The sequence below is a fragment of the Chenopodium album genome, chromosome 8 (assembly GCF_948465745.1).
Source record: "Chenopodium album chromosome 8, dcCheAlbu1.1, whole genome shotgun sequence".
Classification (NCBI taxonomy): Eukaryota; Viridiplantae; Streptophyta; class Magnoliopsida; order Caryophyllales; family Amaranthaceae; genus Chenopodium; species Chenopodium album.
In genome coordinates, this window is record NC_137841.1 from 65,115,044 (window position 1) to 65,140,866 (window position 25,823).

General features: G+C 32.8%; 4 protein-coding genes across 5 annotated transcripts; 3 read left to right on the top strand and 1 right to left on the bottom strand.

Annotated features, from left to right (window-relative positions):
* Positions 1–7,701: 7,701 nt before the first annotated feature.
* Positions 7,702–10,453, top strand: LOC145556274 (F-box/kelch-repeat protein At3g23880-like). Of its 2 annotated transcripts, none has more exons than XM_081617925.1 (2): positions 7,702–9,018; positions 9,767–10,453. In XM_081617925.1, exon 1 carries the CDS (start codon positions 7,806–7,808, stop codon positions 9,009–9,011), a length of 1,206 nt encoding a protein of 401 aa, XP_081474051.1. In that variant the 5' UTR covers positions 7,702–7,805; the 3' UTR covers positions 9,012–9,018; positions 9,767–10,453. The 2 variants fall into 2 exon arrangements, with proteins under 2 accessions (XP_081474051.1, XP_081474053.1); XM_081617927.1 differs by having other exon boundaries at positions 9,818–10,453.
* Positions 10,454–13,062: 2,609 nt separating this feature from the next.
* On the top strand, positions 13,063–17,603 carry LOC145556277 (AIG2-like protein D). Its single transcript, XM_081617929.1, has 5 exons — positions 13,063–13,384; positions 14,030–14,102; positions 14,196–14,288; positions 14,783–14,866; positions 17,147–17,603. Exons 1-5 carry the CDS (start codon positions 13,245–13,247, stop codon positions 17,291–17,293), a joined length of 537 nt encoding a protein of 178 aa, XP_081474055.1. The 5' UTR covers positions 13,063–13,244; the 3' UTR covers positions 17,294–17,603.
* Positions 17,604–19,425: 1,822 nt separating this feature from the next.
* Positions 19,426–23,368, top strand: LOC145556276 (GDSL esterase/lipase At1g33811-like). Its single transcript, XM_081617928.1, has 5 exons — positions 19,426–20,179; positions 20,485–20,615; positions 21,559–21,807; positions 22,267–22,528; positions 23,078–23,368. Exons 1-5 carry the CDS (start codon positions 19,909–19,911, stop codon positions 23,305–23,307), a joined length of 1,143 nt encoding a protein of 380 aa, XP_081474054.1. The 5' UTR covers positions 19,426–19,908; the 3' UTR covers positions 23,308–23,368.
* Positions 23,369–23,991: 623 nt separating this feature from the next.
* On the bottom strand, positions 23,992–24,576 carry LOC145643210 (pectinesterase inhibitor 10-like). Its single transcript, XM_081694366.1, has one exon. It carries the CDS (start codon positions 24,574–24,576, stop codon positions 23,992–23,994), a length of 585 nt encoding a protein of 194 aa, XP_081550492.1.
* Between the last annotated feature and the right edge of the window lie 1,247 nt (positions 24,577–25,823).

Genomic DNA, 25,823 nt, shown 5'->3' on the forward strand with positions numbered 1-25,823 from the left:
TCCAAAATGACGAAAATACCCCTCCATGGTCCAACCCATTATTAATCATGACAAAGTACGGGCTTACCCCTAATCTGTCTACTCAAGTACAAGACTGCCACCTGAAAAGTACATCTATAAATATCTCATCATTCATTAGAGCATGAATATTGGAGAGGATGGTTTTATCCTCTCATTCATTCTCTCTCCTTACCCTATTTTGACACCTCACACTCTCTTTCATCCACCTCATTTTCCACTATCTCTTTCCTCTCTTCCATCCTCTTCCATTTATTTTTCCCACATCAAAGGGTATCCTCTTGGTATATTTTATACTATAAATATGGCCCCACCATATTATTATTCATTTTTTGTTATTGATAAGATCTAATAATAATAATAACATCAACATTATTATTATTATTAATAATAATAATAATAATAATTAGTATTCCGTAATTAGCATACATAACAAAAATTACCATACTTTACCAATATTTTGATACAATAACACATGGAATTAGGAATAAAAACACTAATTGATACACTAAAGTACAACAAATACAAGAAATTAAAGACAAATAAGTAAATATCCTCCTTTTTCCTTACCGATTATAAAAAGAGAGGAAAAAGAGGAAGGAGTGAAAAAAGGTAAAAAAATTAAAGTGCATAAAAAATGGCCAAAATTAGGTTCATTTTATAGAGAAAAAAATAATAAAGCCGTTGGTGAAATCAGTTTTTTTAAAATAAGTTACCGTTTTTCACTAATTACCATTATACATATTTTGAGGTACTAAAATTTTGTTAAAAATAAACAAATAAAATGTTGACACTTGTCAAGCAATTGGAGGCCAAATTGAAATTCTAGCCGTTGCCCTTGTTTTTGCTACTTTGAAGTTTCTCTCATATGTCAGTAAATTTTCAATTTCTTTTTTTTTATCAGCTAAACGTCGTCGTTTGTCCTTTAAAATTGCTCAAATGGTGGGTTTTGGCTGATTTGCTCCATCCTCTTTGGCACAAAGGACGAGGTGAATAATCCTTCACCAGATGAGGATGAATGAGAATCCTCTTCCCCTTGAGGATCCTCTATACTACCTAACATCAAAGAGGATTACTCCAAATCAGCAAAAGTACCATACAAGAGGACATATATCCTCTTTGATATTCATGCTCTTAATGAAGGGAACTTTTTCATAATTCTCTCTCCTTCTCTCTCTACTTTCTCTTTTTAAGTATTCTCTCTCTACTTTCTCTTTTTAAGTATTCTCTCTCTACTTTCTTTTTCTATAAAGTACATTCGTTGACTTAAGCATTTTGGAAGGGCTTTCCCGGGTTACACCCTCGGGGCAGCTAACCTTCCTTGTTTTGGACACCGAGCTCTCGGACCTCAAGACGGAGCCCTCATACTTACTCTAGCCAAGCGGAGCTCAAAAGATACTCAAGCATCCGAACAATAACATTATGACATGTTGATATACCTTGTAATACCCTAACACGCTTATGAGATAGTTAAGATAATTTAAAAAATTAAGATAATTTAAAAAATTAAGATAATTTATAGTAATTTATTTATTCATTTATTTTACACAATTTAAAGTAAATTGCTCAAAACCAAATTTTCCTATATTTTTGTGCCATTATTTTTTCTATTTTTCCCATAATATTTCAATTTACTATCTTTGTTGCAGAGAGTGAAAATTAGAACAATGGAATATGATGCAGGTACTTCTTCATCAACAAAAACAACTTCCAGACGATCTAATTCGCCACCATATTCTTCCAAAACTCCCCATCAAATCCCTGATACAATTCAAACTTGTTTCCAAACAATGGTATTCTACTCTCTCTTCTCATCAATTTGCTCTGTTTTACTCTCAATTATCTCCCCCTTTTCACCCTTCTTCCCCAATTCAATTCCTGTTCATTGAGGAGTGTTGTAACTGATGGAGTTTCTGGATCGTTACCCTATTCATTCCACTCGATGCAAGGAGTTCTGGTTAATGAGACTCTATATTGGATTGTGTCTAAGGTTAATGAATGGGGTATACAAGTAGTTTCATTTGATTTAGTTTGTGAGGAGTTTCGCGTTGTTTTGAACATTAGTGTTGATTCCAATTCTATGTGTGAAGATAGATTTTTATGTGTGATGGGAGGGTGTTTGTCTAAATATGGGGTTAATTTGCGGAATGATGTTTCTGTAATACGTATGCTGAAGTATCCTGGGATGATCGAAACTATTTGTCTCTCCAGCAACTTTAATTTAAAGTTCTGTGAAAACATTGTTGGATTCACAAGGACTGGCAAGTTTTTCTTTGTGCTGAGAAATTCAACATTTGGACTTGTAGACCCAAACTCAAAACCAGTTAAGTACACGCGACTTGCAAGATTTGATAGGCTTGGAGGTTCTCGTATTGCTAGCTATGTTCCAAGCCTAGCATTACCTTACACCACGAATGAGTTGTAAGGTACGTGTCGTTGCTTTGTTTGCTACTTGATATGCTGTGTGTTTGTTTGCTATAAAGCTAATTGCTGTTGTTTTGGACCCTTTTGGTGACTATATGCAATTCTAATGCTGTAGCATTTCTTCAAGCTCTAAGAATGGCTTTCAAAAGAATTTTTGTAAAGGCAATGCATTATGATAAGAAAAAAGTGGAAACTTTCAGCTTCTGTTGATTGTGTACTCAATTCTACTTGTATGAGTTATTAGGTTTAGTGGTTCTTTATATAAGATGCACCTGAACTCCATGTAGAGCGGAACGTTTGTGCCCGAGTTTTGAGTTAAACTCTATTGCTTTTTTTAACTATGATGCTTGTAGCTCAATTATGATGCATCTGTACTGTCATACAATTGGAATTTTTTCGTATAGTATGATATTGATATGAAGTAGGGTGACTGTAAAATTATACAGAGTACTTTGTACTTAAATGGGATAATTGTAGAAATAGGAAGAGGGGAAGGAAGGAGGGTCAGCGAGTTGCTGAGTGAGCGATTCATTTTCTGTTGGTGAAAGAACAATGAAATAGTTCGGCTAAGAGATGATAGGGATTGGATTGGGTTGATCCATTCTTTTGCTCTCTAATAAACTAATTAATTACTCCCTCCGTCCCTAAATTTAAAGCCTCTTTCTTTTTATTGTGTGAGTATTGAATGCTCGAAAGAGGTTTTGTATTAAGGGACCGAGGGAGTAATGTTTATTGCACTCCTGTTTCTTTCCCTCGTCTTTTCCACCCTTCATATATGAGATAAATTTTCTTCTTCATCTCCTCCCTTTCACTCCTTTTCCACTCCCTTCCCCCTTACATTAATATTTATTTAAGCTAACACTGATAATGAGCCAGGATTTGAACCTGTTTGTATCCGGCTTTACCTATTCTCCTTGCCATTAATAGAAGAATAGCGAAATAAACTCTTGTGAATCTAAGTCTAAATCTTAAGAAACTGTAGTTGAAAGACTAAATTTCTACATTATATCATAAAAAGAAAGGAGATGTTTTAGATAAATTCATTGATTTTTTTTTGGTTAACTGTAAATACAAATAACGATTACATATTTTTACAGGAAATCATCTCACATCTCAAGGTGAATCATCTTGAATCAATCTATTACCGACACTGGACATCCTGAAAACGATTAAGTTTGTAATTATATACTGTTAATAATATATCATGGGATGGCATGGACTAAAGCAGGTTATTGTACTCCAAAGGCATTATTCATGGAATACATTGAGAAATGAGAATGAGGTCCAGCAGTGATAATAACGACTACGCGATCATCATTCAGTATTCACTAAAGGTTCGAACATGGAACGACATTTTGCTGCAACAGACTTTCCATGGAGGAGGCCGGACTGAAAATAATGTAGTCTCACTGGAAGATGAAGACTAGACTTAGGCATACAGATTGATCTTTATAATTTCGTAACTAGCATGAGTTTTTTGCAGTTGATGTTAAACTTGTAACATTTCAGAGAAATCTATCTATATCTATATATATATATTAAAACCCAAGACAAGAATTATAAACATGCCACGTGTCATTATTTTTGTCACGTGTTATTATTTTTGCCACGTGTCGTCATGAATTGATAAATGATGTGGGGTCATGTGATTCATGTCATATTAAAACTAATCATCAATTTTCCCTCACAAAAAAAATTAATGTTCATAAACGCTAATTTTTTAATTTTCATTCTTTCGTTTGCTCATCTATACTTTGAAGAAATTTATAATGGTAGATAAAAATTCATTTAACAGATAAATTAAACTAATATGAAGTATAAAGTTAGGTTATTGCATATTTCATAATGAATTTTATTAATGTTCAATAAAATTTATATAAAAAATTAATTTTTTTTTTTTTAAATTATAAAACTATCAATAGATTTCCCTTTAATTTATTAAAGTTATTTTTTAAAACAATTTACTATAGTTTCTTACTCCCTCCATGTTTTTTTAAGTGATACATTTTTCATTTTCGGCCGTGTTTTTTTAAATGATACATTTCCTTTTTTGGCAAAACAATACATTAAAATATTATATTTCTCTCCTCTCATGGCCCCCACCCAAACCCACTACTACTTTTTTATTATATATTTCCTCCCACATTCATTACTTTTCAATAAACTATTAACTCCACTATCTTTCTTTAACAATTTTTTAATACTCCACTACCCCACTTACCTCTTATTTTATTTAAGTCAATTAAATTGCCTAAAACTATGTGCCGGTCAATATGTATCACTTAAAAAAACACGGAGGGAGTATATAAAAAAAAAAAGGGTTTTTCTACATGGTACCCTCTAATTATCGCATTTTCTATGTTGTGCCCTTCTTAATCCAAACTTCTACACGGTGCCCACAAATTTTATGTATTGTTTAATATTTGCCCTTTATAAGCGGTTTTGTTGATGGTAATTAACTAGTAATTAAGTTAACCACCCACCTTAGTTAATTGCTACTTAATTTAAAGGACATAATACAAAATAAAACCTCATTCTGATCAAACCCCTCAAATTCCCTCTCTCGCGCACCCTATTTGATTGAAAACGGCTATATCATTGAATTCCCAATTGTTACAAACCCTAAGATTTTTACTCGGAAATTCGAAGCTAATAAGGATCGATTAATATATACACATATCACTTCATCAAAAATGAGAGGCAAATAATACAAACATAACTACTGTGTTTTTGGATTGCTACTTTCATGTTTTACAAATTTTTTTGGATTACATTTGAGTCGACATGAGAGAATGACGATACGGTGAATATGGGCTTGAATTTGAGGGGTTTACGGGGGAAAATTTTCTGGGTTTTAACGGGGAAGGTTGCGGGTTAGAAATTGGTTGAGGTTGTTTGCTAATTCATTGTTACAGAATTCAGATATTAATTAGTGATGAGTTGATTGAGAAAGTTCAGAGAAAAAGAGTTCTTTTTATCAATGTTCATTTTGGAGAAGAAGAAGAAAGAAGCTCACAATGATGGAAGATCGTGAGTTTGGGGGAAATATAACTAAATTATCTTAAAATAGTTCAAAGTAATTAAGTTAATTAAACTTGTGGGCACCGTGTAGAAATTTGGATTTAGAAGGGCACAACTTAGAAAACGCGATAACTTGAGGGTACCATGTAGAAAAACCCAAAAAAAAAAAAAAAACCTGGGGCATTGCCCGGGCCTCAAACTAGTTTGATAGTATTTGCTCTCAACAAAGGCATACATGTTTACAGATTGATCTTTATTCTTTTTGTGCTTTGGCTTGTACGGTTTCTTTCGCACATTTTTTTTCAAGAAACGTTAGGTAGACATTTTCGGAGCAACTTCCGCACAAGTATTACTTCGAGGAACTCTCCGGACTCAGGAACGAACATTATAATAAATCAGAATCTGCTAAAATTACAAGACTTTGCATGAACGGACCCATACAGACAAACTTTGAACAACCACGAGTATCCCATCTTGCCACAAAATTGGGCTATCATGTTACCCTCCGTTCATGTGAAAAAAATAAAAGCATCAAAAGACTAATAAAAAGTCCCTACCCTATATCCATAAACTATTCCCCAAAAAATAAATAAATAAATAAATAAATAAATAAATAAAAGAAAAAAAAGTCCATAAACTATCTATTTTATTTTATTCTATGAAACCAAAGCAATTTTATTTATTTACTCGTTATTGCTATGTAACTAGAGCAAGGTCAATTGGAATTGCTATTTGAGTTCAATAAGGTGGACTTTTATTAAACTTATTGAAATACCCTTAATTTGAGGGTAATTGTACTCAGTAATAAATTTTACCAGAGTGTACCCGTGCAATGCACGGGATATATATTTATAGAATCATTTTACAAAAAATCTAATAACAAAAATTATATTTCAAATACCGGAAGTTCAGTGTTATAGAGGTAACCCCGTTTGTGTTATAAGGGTTATTTCGTCAGAACATTTTTTAGAAATATTAGTCAATGTGCATACCCGTGCTAATAATGCACGGATTATATTATACGCAAAAGGAAACAACACAAAGTGAAATGTTGGCAATTATTGGAATTCCTTGAAAAAAATAAAAAATAAATAAAATAAAATAAAATTAAAGAATCGAAATTATTGGGAAGGGTAAAAACATGAAGTGTACATTTTTTGTTTCACAAAGTTTCATATGTGCCCGGGTTATTTGTTTAGGTTACTCAAGTGGTCAAGGGTTACTTGGTAAGGGGTCACTCGGTCGAGGGTTACTGATCAATTAGGGGTTACTCTGTAGGGGTTATTCGGTCAATTAGGGGTTAAGTCAATCAAGGGTTAATCAGTCAGGGAATATTCAATCAGTCAGGGGTTGTTACTCAATCAAGAATTACTTTGTCAAGGGTTACTTAGTCAAGAGTTACTTAGTCAAGGATTACTCAGTGGGGCAGAGGTTATTCAGTCAAAAATTACTCCAATTGGGGTTACCTGGTTAGTGTTTAGTGTGTGTCTGTCGATTACACGGTGTGGCCAACCAAATTGAAATCATGCTATTTTGTTTTTGATAATTATTAAAAAAGGTGATTATTTAGTGGTTTATAAAAATATAAAAGAGAAACAATTGTTATTTTTTAAATGACAATAGTGGATCTTATGGTGGTTGGTGTTGTTATTTTATTTTTATTTTTTTTAAATGAAGCACATATAGTTTTAAGATTGATTTTCAAGTGTTAAGTGGAAAAATTAGGAAAAAAATTTGCAATAATAATATAGATTTTTTTTTGTAATATTGATGTTTCAAAAACCAAATTATTGGTTGATATATTAAACTGCATTTTTTATTAGTAAAGTGGAAGTTATTTGGAGATTTATTTGAATTTTTTTTTTTTTTTTTTAAAAAAAGAGTAGTAGTGGAAGTTATTTGGATATTTTTGGAAAAAAAAAAGTGTGCATGAGAATTGAGGAATGAGGTTTTCAAGGCTCCTCATTCATCGACTCTGTAATTATATATTAGATGTTAAGTTTAACCCATTTAAAGATAGCTTTTACGAAGTAATTTGTTATGAGTTTGATTTATCTTCTAATAAATACTTTTTAATTGTATTTCAATGTGTATTTTCTAATGGATACAACTCATACGGGGTCATAATTTCCCTTAATGGTAAATTGGTAAGATACTAATCGAGGATGAGGAGTCTAACTCATGTCACGGACGTTAAAGTACTGCATATGTCATTTACTCAATTGATTAACACTTTGTACACCCCCCAAAAAGGGATACAATCGCAAAAATTTCCTTGAGTGAGAGCTGTTCCACCACCACTTGTTCCGACTTCACCACCACTGCAACTGAGGTTTACAGAAATGGAAGATGAAGATTCTGCCATGGCTGAGCAATTTCTCAAGCTCCCACCCGATATTATTTTCTACCACATTCTCACTAAGCTGCCCATCAAAACCCTAATGCAGTTCAAACTAGTTTCCAAATTATGGTATTCTACTCTCTCTTCTCCCCAATTTGCGCTTGCTTTCGTTCAATCATCTCCCTCTTTTCACCCTTCTTCCCCAATTCAATACTTGTTCATGAAAAATGGGGATAATTATTATCTTTATTCTCATGATGATGCTGTTGAAGATGAAATTAGTACTAACATCAACAAGAATATAGCGAAATTAGGGTTTGATTTTGGTGTTGATTCTGATGAAAACCTGGTTTTGATTGGCACATGTAATGGACTAGTATGTTTAGCTTCTGAATCTGGTAGTTTCTTCATTTTGTGGAATCCTATTATTGGCAAATTTAGAAAATATATAGACTATGATTTTGTAATTGATTGGTCTAACCCTAATCGGGTTTCGTGGGGATTTGGGTATGTTTCTAATGTTGATGATTATAAGGTTATTAGGGTTACTGAATTGGGTGCTACTCTAGAGATTAGGGTGCATGTTTTCTCATTGAAATCCAATAAATGGACAAGAATTGCTGATCAACTTTATCAAGATATCTTTTCATTGCAAAGTATGTCAGATGAAAGATTTGAATTCTGTAGTAATGGAATTTCTCGTTGGTTTCCTTATTCATTCCACTTGACGCGAGGAGTTTTGGTCAATGAAACTCTGTATTGGATCGCGGCTAAGATTAATAGTCACAATGTACAAATTGTTTCCTTTGATTTAGGTCATGAGGTATTTCACAACTATATGGACTTGAATTTGGATCCCGGTCATATTTCCGAAGATTATTGTTTGTGTGTCATGGGAGGGTGTTTGTCTAAGTATGTGGATTATATGGGTGGTAATGGCGCTGCAATACATATATTTAAGTGGCCCGGGATGGTAGAAACTATTCTACTCGACAGAGACAGATCACAAGACATCGACATTGTTGCATTGAGTGGATTCACTAGGACTGGCAAGTTTTTCATTTTGGTGGGAAGTGCAACACTTGGACTTGTTGACCCAAGCTCAAATCCAGTCAAGTACATCCAACTTGCAACACTTGATAGACTGGGGAACTCTTGGATTGCTAGTTATGTTCCAAGCCTAACTTTACCTTACACCACCGACTAGTCGTCAGGTACGTGTTCATACTTTGTTTGCTCTGTACAATTTCTATAAATCTGAATGCTGCTGTTTTGGTAATTATATGCAATGCTAATGCTGTTGCGGTTGAAGATTTTTATTTTTTAAATCACTGGATTGTAGAACAAAAAAGTGGCAAACTTTCGGCTTCTGTTGATGGTGTATACATTTCAATAAGTTTATTGGGTTATAGTGGTTATTATAATATGCCTGTGTTTGAGAACTGTGGTACAATTCAAACTTATTTGCATAGGTAGAAGGGTGACTGTTAAATTATACGAAGTATTGTACTATGTATTTGTATGACAGAATTTCACAAAGAAGAAGAGAGAGTCATTGAATTCCGATTTGCCTCTTCTAATAATTGTTTGTCTTCGGATTTATCTATATTTCTTGCCATCAAGGAGAAGGAAAAAAAAAATATCGTATGTCAATGTAAGCTCCATTCGTAAGACAACTGAAGTTGTAAATTCAAATTAACAGTGATTTTGGCCTAGTTCATATTGAAAATTTGATTTTTGTTCTGAAAAAAGGACTGGAAATGTTTTTATTTTTCAACTTCAAATTTCTTGTAAAACTTCTTTTTTACTATTTCTATGCCTGCATACTAATAAATTACAATGAGTCATGTTTTAACCGGATATCATCTAACCTCTAGGTGAACTATCATGAATAAATTTTCAATCAAAAGTGATTATTTACTAATTGTTGTATCAAGCGACTCCCTATGTCAATTATTGCAGGGATCAGCTGCAGCAGCAACCTAACATAAGCCTGATTTATGAATATTGAAGGAGAAACATTGTAGCAGACATTTTGGCCAAGGAGGCAAGATGCAATCTGGATACCATGTATCAATCATGTAATTTGAGTACCCCTCCTCCGGTCTGTAGTAAAGCTTTTGCTAGTGACTGAAAACTCTTGCCAATTTCTGAGAGTGCACCTGGATTATCTATACCAGGAAACTCTACTACTTCTCTGTACTAATACTAAACTAAGTTAATGTGCTCCTTCGGCTTTTGTAAAAAAAAATTGGTTGTATCAAGCAACGGCATCTTGCTGCAACATACTTTCCTACGGAAGGTCAGAAGGGGAAATAATCTTATTTACTCCGATATATGAGAATTGTTTTGATGCACTCTCACCAATGGTATACAGTTTGATCCCTCTGTGTGCTGTAGCTTGTACTGATTCTTCTGCAATTTATCATCCCTTTGAGCAGATTATTTTTATTTTTATTTTTTATTCTTATGCTTCAACTCCTCCAGTTCTGTCTGTCATACAATATTTGTTTTAGTTTAGCTATCTTCATTCTTCAGCAAAATCAATGTTCGACATTAGAGGCTGATCCTCCATGGATTACTGTGAAATCATTGATGTACTAACAGTAGCCACGAAGAGCTTCCATTCGCCAGAATTTCTAGAGTTAAAATTATCTGCATGGGAGTTACAGAAGTAGAAGTTGTCACTAGCAGTAGCAGCTCTCTATATGCCGGAGTGAGCTATAGAGCAACTTGATCAGAGGCTAAACAGAAAATGTTGGTTTATTTTGAGTGATAACTTTACCGGATGTATTAAAAATTAGGAGGAGAATGACATGTTTGAAGAACTCTTGGCTCTCTATAACCTAGCTTTGTTGGGCTCGTGACAATCTAAAGCAAAGTTCGAATAGTTCGCAAGTTGGCTAAACTACTTGTATCTGGTATCTCCCAAGATACGAGGTTTAAAAATTCTCAAAGAGAGACATTATTGATATCACATATTTCATCCGTTTCTATTTACTAGACTCAGCCTTTTGGCACAATATTTTAGGAGAGAAGAGAGAAATTGTAGTTTGTAGCTCTTTTTCACATGACTCACCTTTTAACCCCTAAAAGTTGTCCCCATGTGCACTTTATGAGGGTAATAATATAGAAAATTTATCTACCAAAGCTTACCAAATATAGTATGGGCCGAGTAATAGAATGATTTATCAAAGTATGGTTACTTGAAAACTTATTTACACTTTTGCATCGGAATTGTCCATGTAAGCTCGGATAAGGTTTTTTTTTTTTTTTCCAGAGTAAAGCCGCTACCTCAAGTAGCAGTTAATGCGGTTTTACCCTTTATAAATTGTTACTTCGTATCCTTACTTGTAATACTAAAGAAAAACCGCTACTTAAAGAAAAAATTGCCTTAAATGTATTCCCGAGGCTACGTGGACTGTATTTTCGTAAATAAGTTTCATTCCAACGCAAAATCGTGAATAAGTTTTTAAAAAGCTATACTTTTGTAAATCATCCAAGTATTATGACATTTCCATTTTAGGAATGTTAGTCAAGTAATTAGAAACGGAGGAAATAGTCTATTCGTTTCATAATGTTAGTCTCATTTGTTATTTTAGGCGTTTCAAAAAAATCTACCCATATTGAATATATTTCATTTATAACTTGATTTTTTTGGAATTAATTGATTGTGGATTGATGACATGACTCTAAGTCTCTAAGTAAGGAAATTTTTACCTTAAATTATTAATAAAAAAAAAAGTTAAATAAGATAAACTAACTATGAATTATGTTGTACTTTAATGTTAAATTCCAAATATATTTGTTTTCTATCCCATATTCCCATTCCAATATTTACTTTAGTGTATCACATTTGATTTTAAATGCATTCCAACTTATCAAACTAACGCACCCTAAGAAGCTGAACAAGTGAGAGGGCATGATGTATTGATAATTTGATATACTCCATTTGTTCGGAAGTACTGGTAAGGTTTTGATTTGAGCTCTTTTAGTATATTTTAAATTTTTATTACAATATTTAATTACTCTGTGATTTATATAATTTCGTTTTTTATACTTACAACAGTTTGACTTTTACATTATTTATTTTGAAAAGAATTATAGTTAGGGATGACAATTTAATCCGAGTTCGATTCGAATCCGATCCGAAGGAAAAAATTCGATTCGAATCCGAATCCGATAAATTAGATCCGAATCCAAATAGGAGGTGGATCGGACTTGGACCCTACGCAAAGTCCGACGGAGTCCGATCCGAGTCCAAACCCGAGAGTATAAGCATATGCTCTATAACTTGGGACAATTATTTGCTTGTTTTGTAGCAAAATTTTGTTATGTAACTTAGGGCAAATTCGTTTCAGTTCAGTTCCGCTCATTTCAGCTCCTAATTTCCTTCTCTAATAAAATATTCAGTTCAGTTCAGTTCAGCTCAATTCAATTCAGTTCAGCTCAGTTCAGCTCAGCTCAGTTCAGTTCAGCTCAGCTCCTAATTTCCTTCTCTAATAAAATATTCAGTTCAGCTCAGTTCAGTTCAGTTCAGCTTAGCTCAATTCAGTTCAGCTGAGTTCAGTCAATGAGAACAAGCCCTTAGTTTATAATTAAAATATGTCATGTTTATCTTTTAATTGGTATGATAATACAAGCAATTATAGGTATATGACATTACAAAAAATAAAAACAAAAAAATTTTCGGATCATTTCGGAGGCCCGTATTAATGGACCGGATTCGGAACCGAAAATTACGAGTCGGATCGGATCCGGACTCGGATTTTTCGTCCTAATCCGATCCGTTGCCATTCCTAATTATAGTCTTGTAAAAATTTTATTAGATCCGGAATGCATAACAAATAGTGACTCAAGTAAGTGGAATATCGCGTGAAAAGAGAAGTGTAACAACAAAAACCTAAGAGCATTCACATTGGTGGAGTAGCTCACTGTTTCTCTCTCCAATTTTAATTCTTCCATATCATATCTCACTTACTTGAGTTACTATTTTTTTTTTTTTAGAATGGTGAGCTAGCTCACTACAATTTTAAAAAAATTGTTTGATACGAAGTCAAATTATTAATTATGGGTAAAAAAATTAAATGAAAAATGCAAAATTTTTTCACATGTCATCTTATTGTATATTACTTGGCTCGGGTGCCGAGCCAGTCAGTGACTTGAAAGAGGGAGGAGCCTCACCCCATGACTCACCTTTTACAAAAGTGAGCTAGCTCAAAATAGTAGAGAGAGTATTGTGGGGAGGGTCTTGAGTCACCCATTGTAATCTGTTCACTTTACTTTGGTCATCCTAGAATCTTTAAAGCACCCGACATTTGACATTTGACATTTGGCATTTGGCAACAACAAATACGCAGTACAACACAGAAGAACATCCTCCATTTCCTCCCAATTTGTTGTTGTGCTCAAAACTGAACCTCCCAATTTGAGGGAGAAGATGGCGATGAGCATGACTACAGGAGGGACTTCTCAAGGATACCACAATGTTTTCGTTTATGGTAGTCTTTTGGCTGATGAAGTCGTTCAAGTCTTACTCAATCGTGTCCCTTCCTCTACTCCTGCTACCCTCCCTGATTTGTCAGTTTCTCTCTCTTCCCCTTTAATTATTCCATTGCTTATTCTTAATTGCATGTTTTATGCTTTCAATTGTATTCTTATTTATGGTTTAATTGCATGTTTTGATGATTTGAACAAATGGGTTTACTTGTTTTTACATTTTGTGATATGGGTATTTGCTTAATTTTATTTTTGTGGACTGTAATTGAATGTCTCTTGATGGATTTGTGATTAAAGATTGGAAATTGACTCCTAATTTTTTACATGTATGTAAGATTGCTGAATTGGATGTAAAGGATTTGATCAAATCATATTTATTGATATTGTTTATAGTTAGCAATTCCTTGATTTACTCTTTCGATTGATAGTCAAAGATATCCCTTATTCTTAGCTAATGTTCCTAGACAAGTACTCCAATGTATCTAGTCGTATTATATTGCTTACTCATTTACTATATATACTCATGGAATCACATCAATATAATTAAGCTTTCCAACATTCTCTTTCCCATAACTCTATCATTGGATAGGTTTAATTTGTGATTAAATGGAAATTGGATGAAAAGAAATGTTATTTCATGTGTAATCTTGTCTGTTATTATACTTTGTTGATTGTATCTTGTTTTCTGGGGTTTTTTTGGTAAATGCTGACATGCCCTTTGTGCAGCCAGCGGTTTAGTATCAAAGGTCGAGTTTATCCAGCAATTTTGCCTGTTGAGAACAAGAAATTGCTTGGCAGGGTATGCTTTTGTTTTTTTTCAAGGTGTCTATCCTATATTCGGGTGTAATTTGCATTTCTTATGTACTTATTCCTGGTAATGATGTTGCTACAGGTTTTGAAGGGCGTCACAAACCTTGAGTTGGATATTCTGGATATATTTGAGGATATTGAGTATGTTAGAGATACAGTAGAAGTCACTCTTGTGGTAAGTTCTTATTCTTCTTCTTTCATATGGATCTTGAGTTTTGAAATGCTTATGATGCTACATTGTTACGTCTAGATTGTTTGATGGGTGTATGATGGAAACTAGGATTTTGTATCTGTTGATACATCTTCTAAGAAATTAATTCATCCTTTGATCTTACATGAAAAGACTTTATATGAGAATTTTTAAAGAGAAGTTCCGATCACAATTCTCCAATTCTCCTGATTGTTTACTGCCCTTAGTGCCCTAAAAACTTAAATATCTTCTTGTTATCAGCTGAGCTGCACCGATTTCCAAATGATAAATTGCTAGATACTTTGATTGCTGATATGTAAAAGTTAGTTCATTTTTGTTAGTTCAACTGTTTAACTTGGACATATGCGTAATGTTTCAAAACTTGTAATATCATCTGAAATATTGAATATATTATAACTGTGTTGCTATGTGTGTATAATTTGACAATCTTACATGTGTGACTGAATGTTTGTTTGTAGGACAACTTGGGGAAGTTGCAGACATATGCATATGTATGGAATAATAAAAACGATCCAGACCTGTATGGAGATTGGGATTTTGAGGTATTCCCCCCCCCCCCCCTTTTTTTTTTCACGTCTGTTATTCATTTATCTATTACTCTGTAGTTATAATTCACCCTTGTTATTCATGAGGTACAGTTCTACATTTTCAATTTTTTCTTTCCGTCAGTGTAGATGTATGCATGTTTGTATATGTGTGTGTGGGTGGGGGGTGGGGAGCTGTGTTATACCTGTATACCTGTTTTTGTTGGTGAAATGTATTCTTGTGGGTTAAGCTCAGGACTCTGGAATTTATAGCTTATCTGTATTGTGTTATCTGATACATCGTATAATTTTGTAGAACTCTTAAAAAGTGATCCTTAAAGGAATCTAAGCAATTTGATCTACTTCAAAGCAACACAATCTTACTAACTTCACTTATCGCATATGCAGATGCATATTTAAATGTAGTACAATCTGGTCTACAATATTGTTCTCTGGTATGGTAAAACATACCGAGGTCTAGCATTGTTTTGTTCTACTTGATGTCTTCCTGGCTTCAGTATAAGCATATGCAAATGAGTTATTTTAATGTAAGTGGGTATTGTAAGTTTACAAGAGAACAAACTTATGCCTCGCTTTCTGGCCTGGAGAGTTGCTTTCCATAATATGACTAAAAGTTGATTACAAGTAGTTTGATCTTAGAATATCCACTGGTTGTAGTATCCAATGAACTTGTTGGCAAATCGTGGAGATCCATGCTCTATTGCCCATATCTGCTGCTGCAGTAAGTTTAGATGTATACTATGTATAACATGGATTGTGTCATCCATCTTACATGAAATTGAACCATGCTGTTGTGCTGGTAATTATTTATTAACATCATTGCTTCTGCCTTACCAAGGATTTGAGTGTTTGATGTATTATGCTAATCCCTATGTTCCTGTAGTTGGAGCCTAATTGGTGGTCCTTTCTTGCTTAACTGTTTTATCAAGAGTTCCTTTCACTCTTTCTTGTTCCTTCTGGTAAAGGTTGTTGGGGGTGGGGGTCATGCAAGGGAAAAATCCTGACCATTTTGCTCTCAGAAAATGATTCCAGGCCCAAAATTATTATCCTAGTCCTTCCATATTCAGCGTTGAACCACAATTACTGTAGTTCTGTAAATTAATCCTAACACTATAACAATGTTTACACCTTAGCAGGACACTTTTCAATGATCAGTAATATACTACCAATAAGGCTTGTTTGGGTTACCTTGGTTGATTCACCAATTGGATTGGATGATTAGAATCATTGGTCAGTGAATTACATCTTGAAACATATATGAGCAAAATCCATGTTACAACTGGTTGTATAATAATTATTAACCCTATCCATATATACTCGAAATCCATAACTATTAAGCCTCTCTTTATAGGATAACTTCCAAATGTCTCATGGTGTTCGCAGAAAGTAGTGTGTATTCAATTAAATGTGTCATTTTTGAAATCTATGATGGTGAACTACTTCTTGTGTTCATTCTTCTCTTTTCTCAAAAATATTGAGCTCTTTTCGATGGTTCGACACCTTGACTTGTGCAATGTCATGGGTACTTGCATAGTGATGTTAGAAATTTAGATAACCTGTAAGGAATATTCTTGCGAAAAGGGGAGAGAGAGAAAGTTCAAGAGCCTCATGCTTCTATTCTGATTTATTTGATCAACATAGCCTACCTTACTCTTTGGATTATATCAGAATATTACGTGTATTAATGGGGTGAGACTACTGTGAGAGGGCAATTTACAAGGTACAATCTGGTATGTGCTTGTACCATAGTGTGTGCTTGTACCTTGTGAACACACAGGCAAATAAAAGTATCCATGGTTGTACCTTGGTACAATTGGTTGTATGGTGTAAATCTTTGGGTTGGGAGGTCTTGGGAGCTGATTAGAAAGGATAATTATTGACAACTTGATCCGCTTTAGAAATAAAAAATGAAATAAAGACAACATTCACCATTAGCCCTGATGTAGGATGTCCAAAATCATCTTGTTTGGTCTAACATCAGACATCTAGAACTTTCAGATGTCATCTTAGCTTGTCTAATTCTCTTCTAGGCTTATGGTCTAATCAGCACAATATGCTTCATAAGTGAAGTTTCCCTGTGAACTCTGCAGAATTTCCAATGCATGTATTCTTATCTTGGCATGTTGTTAATGGAATAATTTTATTAGTGTGCACTTTTGCTCAAAGATGGAGTTATTTACTGTATGATTTTCTTAAACTTTCAATTCTTAGACGATGGTATGTTCTTTTAAAAGGTTTAGGATGTCTCTAATTTTCGTTCCCCTTGCACATTTTCAGAAATGGAAATCTGCTCATATGAAGGATTTTATCGAGATGACTAAGGAATTCGTGGAAGAACTTGAGCTTCCTGAATCAAAATCAAGAGTGGAGACATATAATTCCTTTTACCAATCCGTTGATGGCGGGAAATCATCCATGCCCTGATCTGCCATTGGTTCAAGCCTGTGTTCTGCTTCACAGCTTCGCCATCTTCTCTTAGTATTGCTACTCTGTACAGTAATTATCTTCATGATCCTCTTGTACTGCCATCAGCTCTCCAGTTCTTGTCATTTATCGTCAGAATTCCATCACAGAATGGTAGAGCTATGGTTTCTAATTGAACATGAAACTGCTGGAACTTATTCAATGGTGTAACATTTACTTGGCATTGATGGAATTTGGTTAATTGTAGCAAATGAGCTCATGATCATATATATTATAGCAATGCCAATCAGACTGCAGATATTCCTTATTAGACAGGTCATTCTATCTAATAGAGCTTCTAAGCTGGCTATATTTTGTAGTTGCTATTTTACCATGCTTCCTTTATTCTGTCTTGACTTATGTCAGACAATACAATATAGGCAATTTTAACAGTATCTTCTACATAAGATCATTAGGAAGGCTGACCATGTTTACATCCTAGTTGCTATTCAAATGTTAACAAAAGCAAAGGGTGGAACACCAAAAAAAAAAAAAAAGTTAACAAAAGCGATTTCTACTCTGTAGTAGCAATTTCTGTACATTATCAACAATTTGCTTTTACCTATTAGGCCCCGTTTAGTTTAATGTAAAACATTTTCAATGAAAAATTAGTTTTCATGGAAAACATATTTTCAAGGAAAAACACAATTGCAAATTAGTTTTCCTTTGTTTGGTTGCATACAAGAAAAGTCCAAGAAAAATAAAAAATAAGAGTGGAAATGTAAGGATGAATGAGAGGGAAGTAAAAAAAAAAGGAGGTAAGGAAGAGAGAGGAAAATGTGGCTTCCCTTGTTTTGGGATGAAAATTTTAAGGTGCAGGCGGCTATACCTTGCTTGGTACAACCAAAAAATGCAAAAAGAACATGTAACTATTTTGTAAAGAGCATACAGTTATTTTGTAAAGAACATATAGTTATTTTGTAACGAACATCCAATTTTATATATTATTTTCATATCTAAAGAACATCTGCAGTGTTAATAAAGAACATGATAATATTATGTAATAAATTTTATCTATATATAACCACCCTAATTTGAAGACAAAATTTAATAAACATTTCACATTAAGCAATGATCATTATGTTGCAAATAAAGTACATTACACTGACTGATCAATGAACATAAACATATGTTGTTTTTATTTATTTTTTTGGTGCAAGTATGTTCTTTTCACTCTAGATATATGTTCATTACATTTTAATAGTATGTTATTTTTATTTTAGTTATATGTTCATTACATTTTAATAGTATGTTCTTTTCACTATAACTATATGTTCATTACTTTTATATATCATGTTCTTTCCTACAAAACGACTGTACGTTGCACCGTACAGGCGCCTGTAGGAACCAACTATTGGTTTTGGGAAGGAAAATGTTTCCCATCATAAAGGATGGAATTTTCCACCCTTGGAAAAATTGTTTTCCACCCCTTAACAAACCAAACAAAGGAAAATGGGAAAAAAAAAATGAAAACTCATTTTCCATGAAAACCTTTTACATCAAACCAAACACTGCCTTAATGTCTACCTTCTCCTACCTTTATATGTTTCGTTTATATGCGTTTCGATCAGTTGCTTCCAGAGGTATACAAGAGGAAAAAAGGGTTTAAGTAAATGGAGAAAAAATCAGGAATTGAGTTTTTAAAATTTGAGAGAAAAAGGGACAATGTAATTGCTAGCTTGGTCCAAATTTGTAATTATTAATTTATTAATTTTTTGAGATGCAACCTGACAAATGAGCTACAAGGACAATACAAAACAAAAGAAACGGGATGTAGAAATTAAGACTCTTGATATAAACCATGATATGTTTCAATTCGTGAATACATATCCTTGTACGCGTCCAGATATAGAGACAATGTCTTGTATCTAAAGCTATAATAATAATTTGAGCTATGATGTGTGTGACACCAAGTCACCAATTGTATTAGACACTAGTTCTTCAAACAACCAAATCAGGGAATAAAGCTAAAAGGGTGAGTCCATTGCTAAATTGATGCACTTTTCATGGAAAATTACTTGGAATTTGTTATGCATGCATCTTTTCCATGAAAAATGCATCAATTTAGTATTCGACTCACCCTTTTAGTTTTATTCCTGATTTGGCCGTTTGAAGAATTAGTCTCTAATAATACAGCTGGTCATGCATTCATAACAAATTCCAAGTAATTTTCTCTTTTTAATTATTTTATAGAATTTTTTTCAATATATATATTTTGAAACCTTTTTTCAATATATTATAGATCTATTTAACTTTATTATTTTTGACAGTCTAACCTTTTTTTTTTTTTTTTTTTTTTTTGATAAATATGAAATAATCTGGCTTAAATTTATTTAAACTCATACACACAAATTAAATAAAACAATGGCGTTAAAATATGGTCAACTAAACGTAGCCTTATCTATTCTTTGATAGGAAATTGAGTAGTGCGGGTTTTCCTTACCTTATTAGCTTATAAAACCGTAGAAAACATACATGCATGATTTCCATGACACCACCAACTATATATATGTTAGATATATGTGGTATGTTCTCTCAAGAAATAAAAAAAAAAAGGTTGATATAAAATTATAGAAATGAGGGTTTGTTACAAAAGAAGTTGTTTTTCTGGTGTTATCACATTAATTATGCTGTGTTTTACGGCTAAGGCATGGAACTCATCAATACAAGTAGACATGGAAGTGGATGTACCTTGTATCTTCGTATTTGGGGATTCTTTGGTTGATAATGGTAACAACAATAATATTTTCACTATTGTGAAATCTAATTTTTGGCCTTACGGTATCGATTTCCCTCTAGGGCCTACCGGTCGATTTACCAATGGTCGAACTTTTGTTGATGTTTTGGGTAAGCGGAATGGACTCTCTCAATTTGCATGTACTATGTTATCTATTTTAAAACAGCGAGTTGGATTCTCTCTAATTTTATGCTGAATTTTGTTTTTAGAAGTTTTGTGGTTTAGACGATGTTTAGTACGTTTTATGAGCACCAAATTAGATGTGTATGATGCATTGATGCATAGAAAATGGTCTAAAAAGAATGTTGTTTTCATGACAAATAAGTACTTTTTTTATCATATGTTTATTTGATATTTTTTTTATTAATAATATTTTGTAACTAACTATGTATTTATTAATCGGGTGGTGTTACAGCTGAAATTCTAGGATTTGTGGATTACATTCCTCCATTTTCAGGATCATCAAGTTATGTTGGTGACTTCCTTAAGGGAGCTAATTTTGCATCAGGAGCAGCTGGGATTAGAGATGAGACTGGCAATTATCTGGTACAAAATTTTCAAATTTTGTTTGCAAATTACATCTTTGATCATTTTTTTTTTTGCATGTTATTTTCTCTAAAATTAGGCTCATACTTTTAACTTTTTTTTTTTTTTAAAAAGAAAATACATAGTTTCACTAAAATTCTCAGTTTATAGTTTCACTAAAATTCACAGTTTTATTTATTTATTTATTTTTTGAAAGAAAATTTCAGTTTTAATAAGTTAAAAGTGTTTGTAATCTGTAGAATTCAATATTCATAAATTATTTCTTAGAGTATAATTTTATTTCAGTAACCTCATTTAATAATTTAACTATTAAAAAGATCAAACATTATTAAAAGTTAATTATAGGTCATGTTTAATTCACATGATCTTTACAAAAGTTTAATTTTATTAAATAAACTAATTTTTATTGATTAAAACTTTAATAAAAACTTATACTTACTAAAACTAATTCTTACTAATCCAATTTAGTAAATACTAATAATAATTATTACACTTTACTTAATTTTTGCTGAAGTGAAATTATTTTTACTGAATTTCTGTAATAATTCTTCTTTAAAGTTACTTATTTTTATTGAACTGAAATTATTTTTACTGAACTGAGCTTATTTTTAATGAACTGAACTTATTTTTGCTGAACTGAAATTATTTTTATTGAATGTTATTTTTTAAAGGTGAAATGAACATGGCTAAGGCTCCATTCACTTCACCTTATTATTACTGAACTGAAATTATTTTTGCTGAACTTAAATACATGTAGGCATGTAGCTAGTCTCTATTGGATTTGATTAACATTCGACTAATCATTAGAAATCGATTCTAGCTAGATTAGCGTAAACATAATGCATGTTAATTATATAAATTTAATTACAAATTAGAAAGGTTTATTCTTTTTTTTTTTTTTTTTTGAAGCCTAGAAAGGTTTATTCAATTCTTATATATGCAGGGAATAAATGTACCAATGAATGGACAAATAAGGAACTTCGAAAAGGTGATTGAACAAATAAGGGAGCATTTTAGAAGAGATGAGAAAGCCGTACAAGATTATCTAAGCAAATGTATCATTTATTCTGGAATGGGAAACAATGACTACCTCAACAATTACTTATTGCCTTGGCAATATCCTACTTCTGCTCTTTTCACACCACCTCAGTTTGCTAGATCCCTCCTTCAAGATTACGAGCGTCAGCTTACGGTTTGTTTAATTTCTATTATCGATAACTTTATATTGGTCCGACTTATTTTTGACAAGAATATATATATGACCGATACTAGGTTGAATTTTTAGATCTAAGCTGAACTCTAAATTCAACCATGATCATCTAGTAAAATATGATATAAGTAAGACCTGATGTGTTTTAACGTTTAATACTCTATCTTTCTCAATTTACTTACTTCATGACTATTTGCACAAAAAGTTATGCAAATGGAATAATAGTGGGCCACCGCATATAGGAAAGTAGTGCAAGTAATTAAATTGGGAGCTAGTAAGAATAAGCAACAAGTTTCCAAAATAAGGCGAAAACAACGTAGATTGATCTTATTCCATCAACATATATAGTTAGCATAAGTACTAACCTAGTTTTGCATTAACTATGCATATAACTTGTTTTGCTCAACATATATATTAATCAATTGATATCAAAACATGCAGGCTTTGTACAATCTTGGAGTTAGGAAGATGGTATTACCAGGAATTGGGAAAATGGGGTGCATTCCTATTAATAGATTGAAGGATAACGTGACAGGAGAAAGACCTTGTAATGAAGATCAAAACAATCTTGTCAACTTCTTCAATATCGGTCTTCGAAACCTGGTTGATACTTTTAACAATGGTCGTTTGCCTGGAGCCAAATCTGTCTACTTGGATTATTTTGGAGAATGCACCGAGTTCGAATCTAACAGGCAATTTTACGGTATATATTCTTTTTCTTACGTAATTTGACCTCAACCCTCACAGTTTTTTTGGTCTAGAATTTGCGAGTTAGGTACTTGAAAGTGAGGGGAAAAGGTAAAGGACCTCACTGCCAAGTACTGCAGTTGGGAGGATTTAACCTAATAACCTCAAGATTACTAATATAGTATAAAACATATTCCTATGCCTCAACCATTAGCTTAAGCTTTTGTGTAGTTGAGGTGGTTCACTAATATGATATCAGAGCCAGCGTGACACAAGGTTATGGGTTCGGATCTCATCCACCCTTCCTTGGCCTATGTTACATCCACACTTCAAGCCCAACGAGCTCTCATGTGAGGGAGAGTGATAGAGTGTAAAACACACTCTTAGACCTTAACTATCATCTTAAATTTAGCTTGTTTCATATTTCACTGATAGGGTATAAAACATATTTCTGAGACTCAACCATCAGCTTAAGCTTTTAGTTGAGTTGGTCTATAAACATGGTATCAGAGCTAGTGATAGAGTATAAAACATATTAATATGTTGTGTATGTTTTTATTTTCAGGGTTTGATGTGATAGATGTAGGATGTTGTGGAGCAGGGAATTACTCGAATGGCGGCGAGATTACATGTCTTCCATTCCAGACTCCTTGTGCAGATCGCAAGAAGTACTTGTATTGGGATGCCTTTCATCCATCTGAATTGGTTCACATCATACTTGCTAAGAAGGCTTACAACGACGACTCGCATTCGTATGCATACCCTATTGACATTAAGCAGCTAGCAATGCTCTAATTATATATTAAGGTTTTGTATATGTAGGATACATTATTTTGTACACCTAATTAAGATAACAATTCAAGGATAGTAGATAATTTATGCTTAACATCTTAAATTATACTTTGCTATCATGGTAATTATTATAAGGCTAGGATACAATATTACCCTTGATAATAGGGGCAATAGCTAGTTGCAACTAACAAATACTCACAAATTTTTATTACTAAACTTTTTGAGGCCAAAGTTTTCTGATGGGGAAAAAAAACAAAATTTATTATATGAGAATTTGTTTAATTCGTCTCAATGATTTTCTTAATATTAAAATTAGCTAATATGTAATTAAAGATAAAAAAATTCATGGTTCATATTTTGCTTGTAAACAATATTGTCTCTTACAATATGCTATTATAAGATGACAAATATTGTATTGTATTTTATCATTGGACAAGCAATATAATGCAATTAAATTATACATGCAACAAAATTATAAATAAAAAAGGTGCAACCATTTATAGTAAAGAGAAAACATAAATAATTATATTATATTCTTTTGCAATCTATTTTAGTAAAACAATCAAATTAAAACTAAACATATAATTGATTACTACCTCTGTTTCTGTAAGCACCAAAGTCGGATAACATAAAGAACTTTAAGAAACAGAGGGAGTACATTTAAACGTACGTAATAGTAGACTTAAATTAAAACTCCATGTGATGAACGAGGTTAACAGCATTAGTAGCAAGTTCGTTAAGTGGTTGCAAAATCTCTTCAACTCTTCTAACCACAATCATCCCACCTTTCGATTTTTGAAGATGATTCGCGCAATCATCAATAGCATTAACCACAGATTTGACGTTGTTCACCATGTTTAGCCTCCTCGACTCCTTATCATCCTTCGAGCCACCACTCAAGTGATTAGTTTCCTCCAATGCAGTGTACAACCCAACGACTGAATCAGCAATATCAGTGTGACAGTTTTCGAGGGACTCGACTTCGTGAGTCCATCTTCGGGGTAGTAGATCAGCGTAGTGTTGAATGTCGTTTGAGGCGGATTGAACCTCAGTTACGGTGGCCATGATGGCGAGGCGTGTGGCCTTTTTGGTGTTGCCGTTGATGCGGTCTGCGTTGGGGAGGAGGGTGTTTAAGCAACGGGTTGTGTAAGTTGTTTCGTTGCAGGTTTTTTGGATGAAGGATGTAGCAGGAGTGTCTGTTGCAACGCAAAAGTATGAAGAAATTGAGAGAATGAAAGTTGTTGCTAAGAGAACAAGAAGAAAACGAGCCATTGTTTTTTTTTGGTTGTGTTTGTTCTAGTTTGGTTGATGGAAAAATAGTTTGTATGAACCCATATATATATTGTGTTTGTTGGGTGTTTGACTTCAGGTGGAATTCATATCGAGGTAGAAAAAAGTTTTTTTTTTTCGATATGATAAGATAAAAGGAATATTAGTAGATTTTGTTTACGAGGGGATCATCTAATATGGATAAAATTTTGAGTTAATTAGAAGATTGTTGCGACGAGAGTAGGATGTAGTATAGTAGAAGGATTTGAAACTTGCTAAAATTTGTACTAAGTACAGAATAGAATTCTATTTACTTTAGACTAAGGGAAGAGGTTAAGAGGGCTTAAACCTCTCAATTCTACGGACAATTCCTAATTGTTAATTTTCAGTTGTTATTATTAGCTGATTAGGGTAGATTAGGACTTTAAGCTTGTATTTTAATGAAAACTAGGTTAAATCCCGTGCCATGCACGATCATAATTAAACTTTACAACAAAATTTATAAAGGATGATGTTAATTCAACAAATTTATCCAAAAAAAAGTATATGTAACAAAACAATAGTCTCTAATTAAAAATATTGATGGTCAAAGTTGTGTCTCAATAAATGTGCAAATCCAACCATAACTTATAAAAAAACAGAGGAGTATAATATAATAAAATGATTTTGTTAACTTGTTCTTATAAACGTTATGTATATTTGTAAGATTTATACAAATTATCCTACCAATATTATTATTCCTATTTTTAATTAAAATAAATTTTAAGTCGGAGGAAAAAAAATTATAATAATATTATGATAATCTTGGATGATGATATATGTCAATACCTTAATTTTAAACTATGTTAATATATTTGTAACTAAAAGATTTATAGTATATAAAATATATGTTGGAAAATAAAAATAAAAAATAAAAAATAAATTAATTGAGTATGATTGGATTAAATGTGTTGTCAAAATGGAAATAAGTATTATGGTAGGTTATAAAATGGAAGTCATTAAAAAAAAGGCGGGAAATTTTTTTATAACATCGTGACAAGTGTCACTTTAAGTTCGCTTTTAGTATAAGTTAATTGATTAGTTGGTTGAGGGTGGTCTGGTAATATGTTAATGAATATTAGGTCTACATATTCTAATTTCCTCATTGCAAGCTTTAAAAAAAAAAACCTTTGTACCACAACAAAAAAAAATATGTTTCCTAAAGCTTCACTGGGACCGGGAGGGGGGCTCTAACCATTTGAGTTATCTCT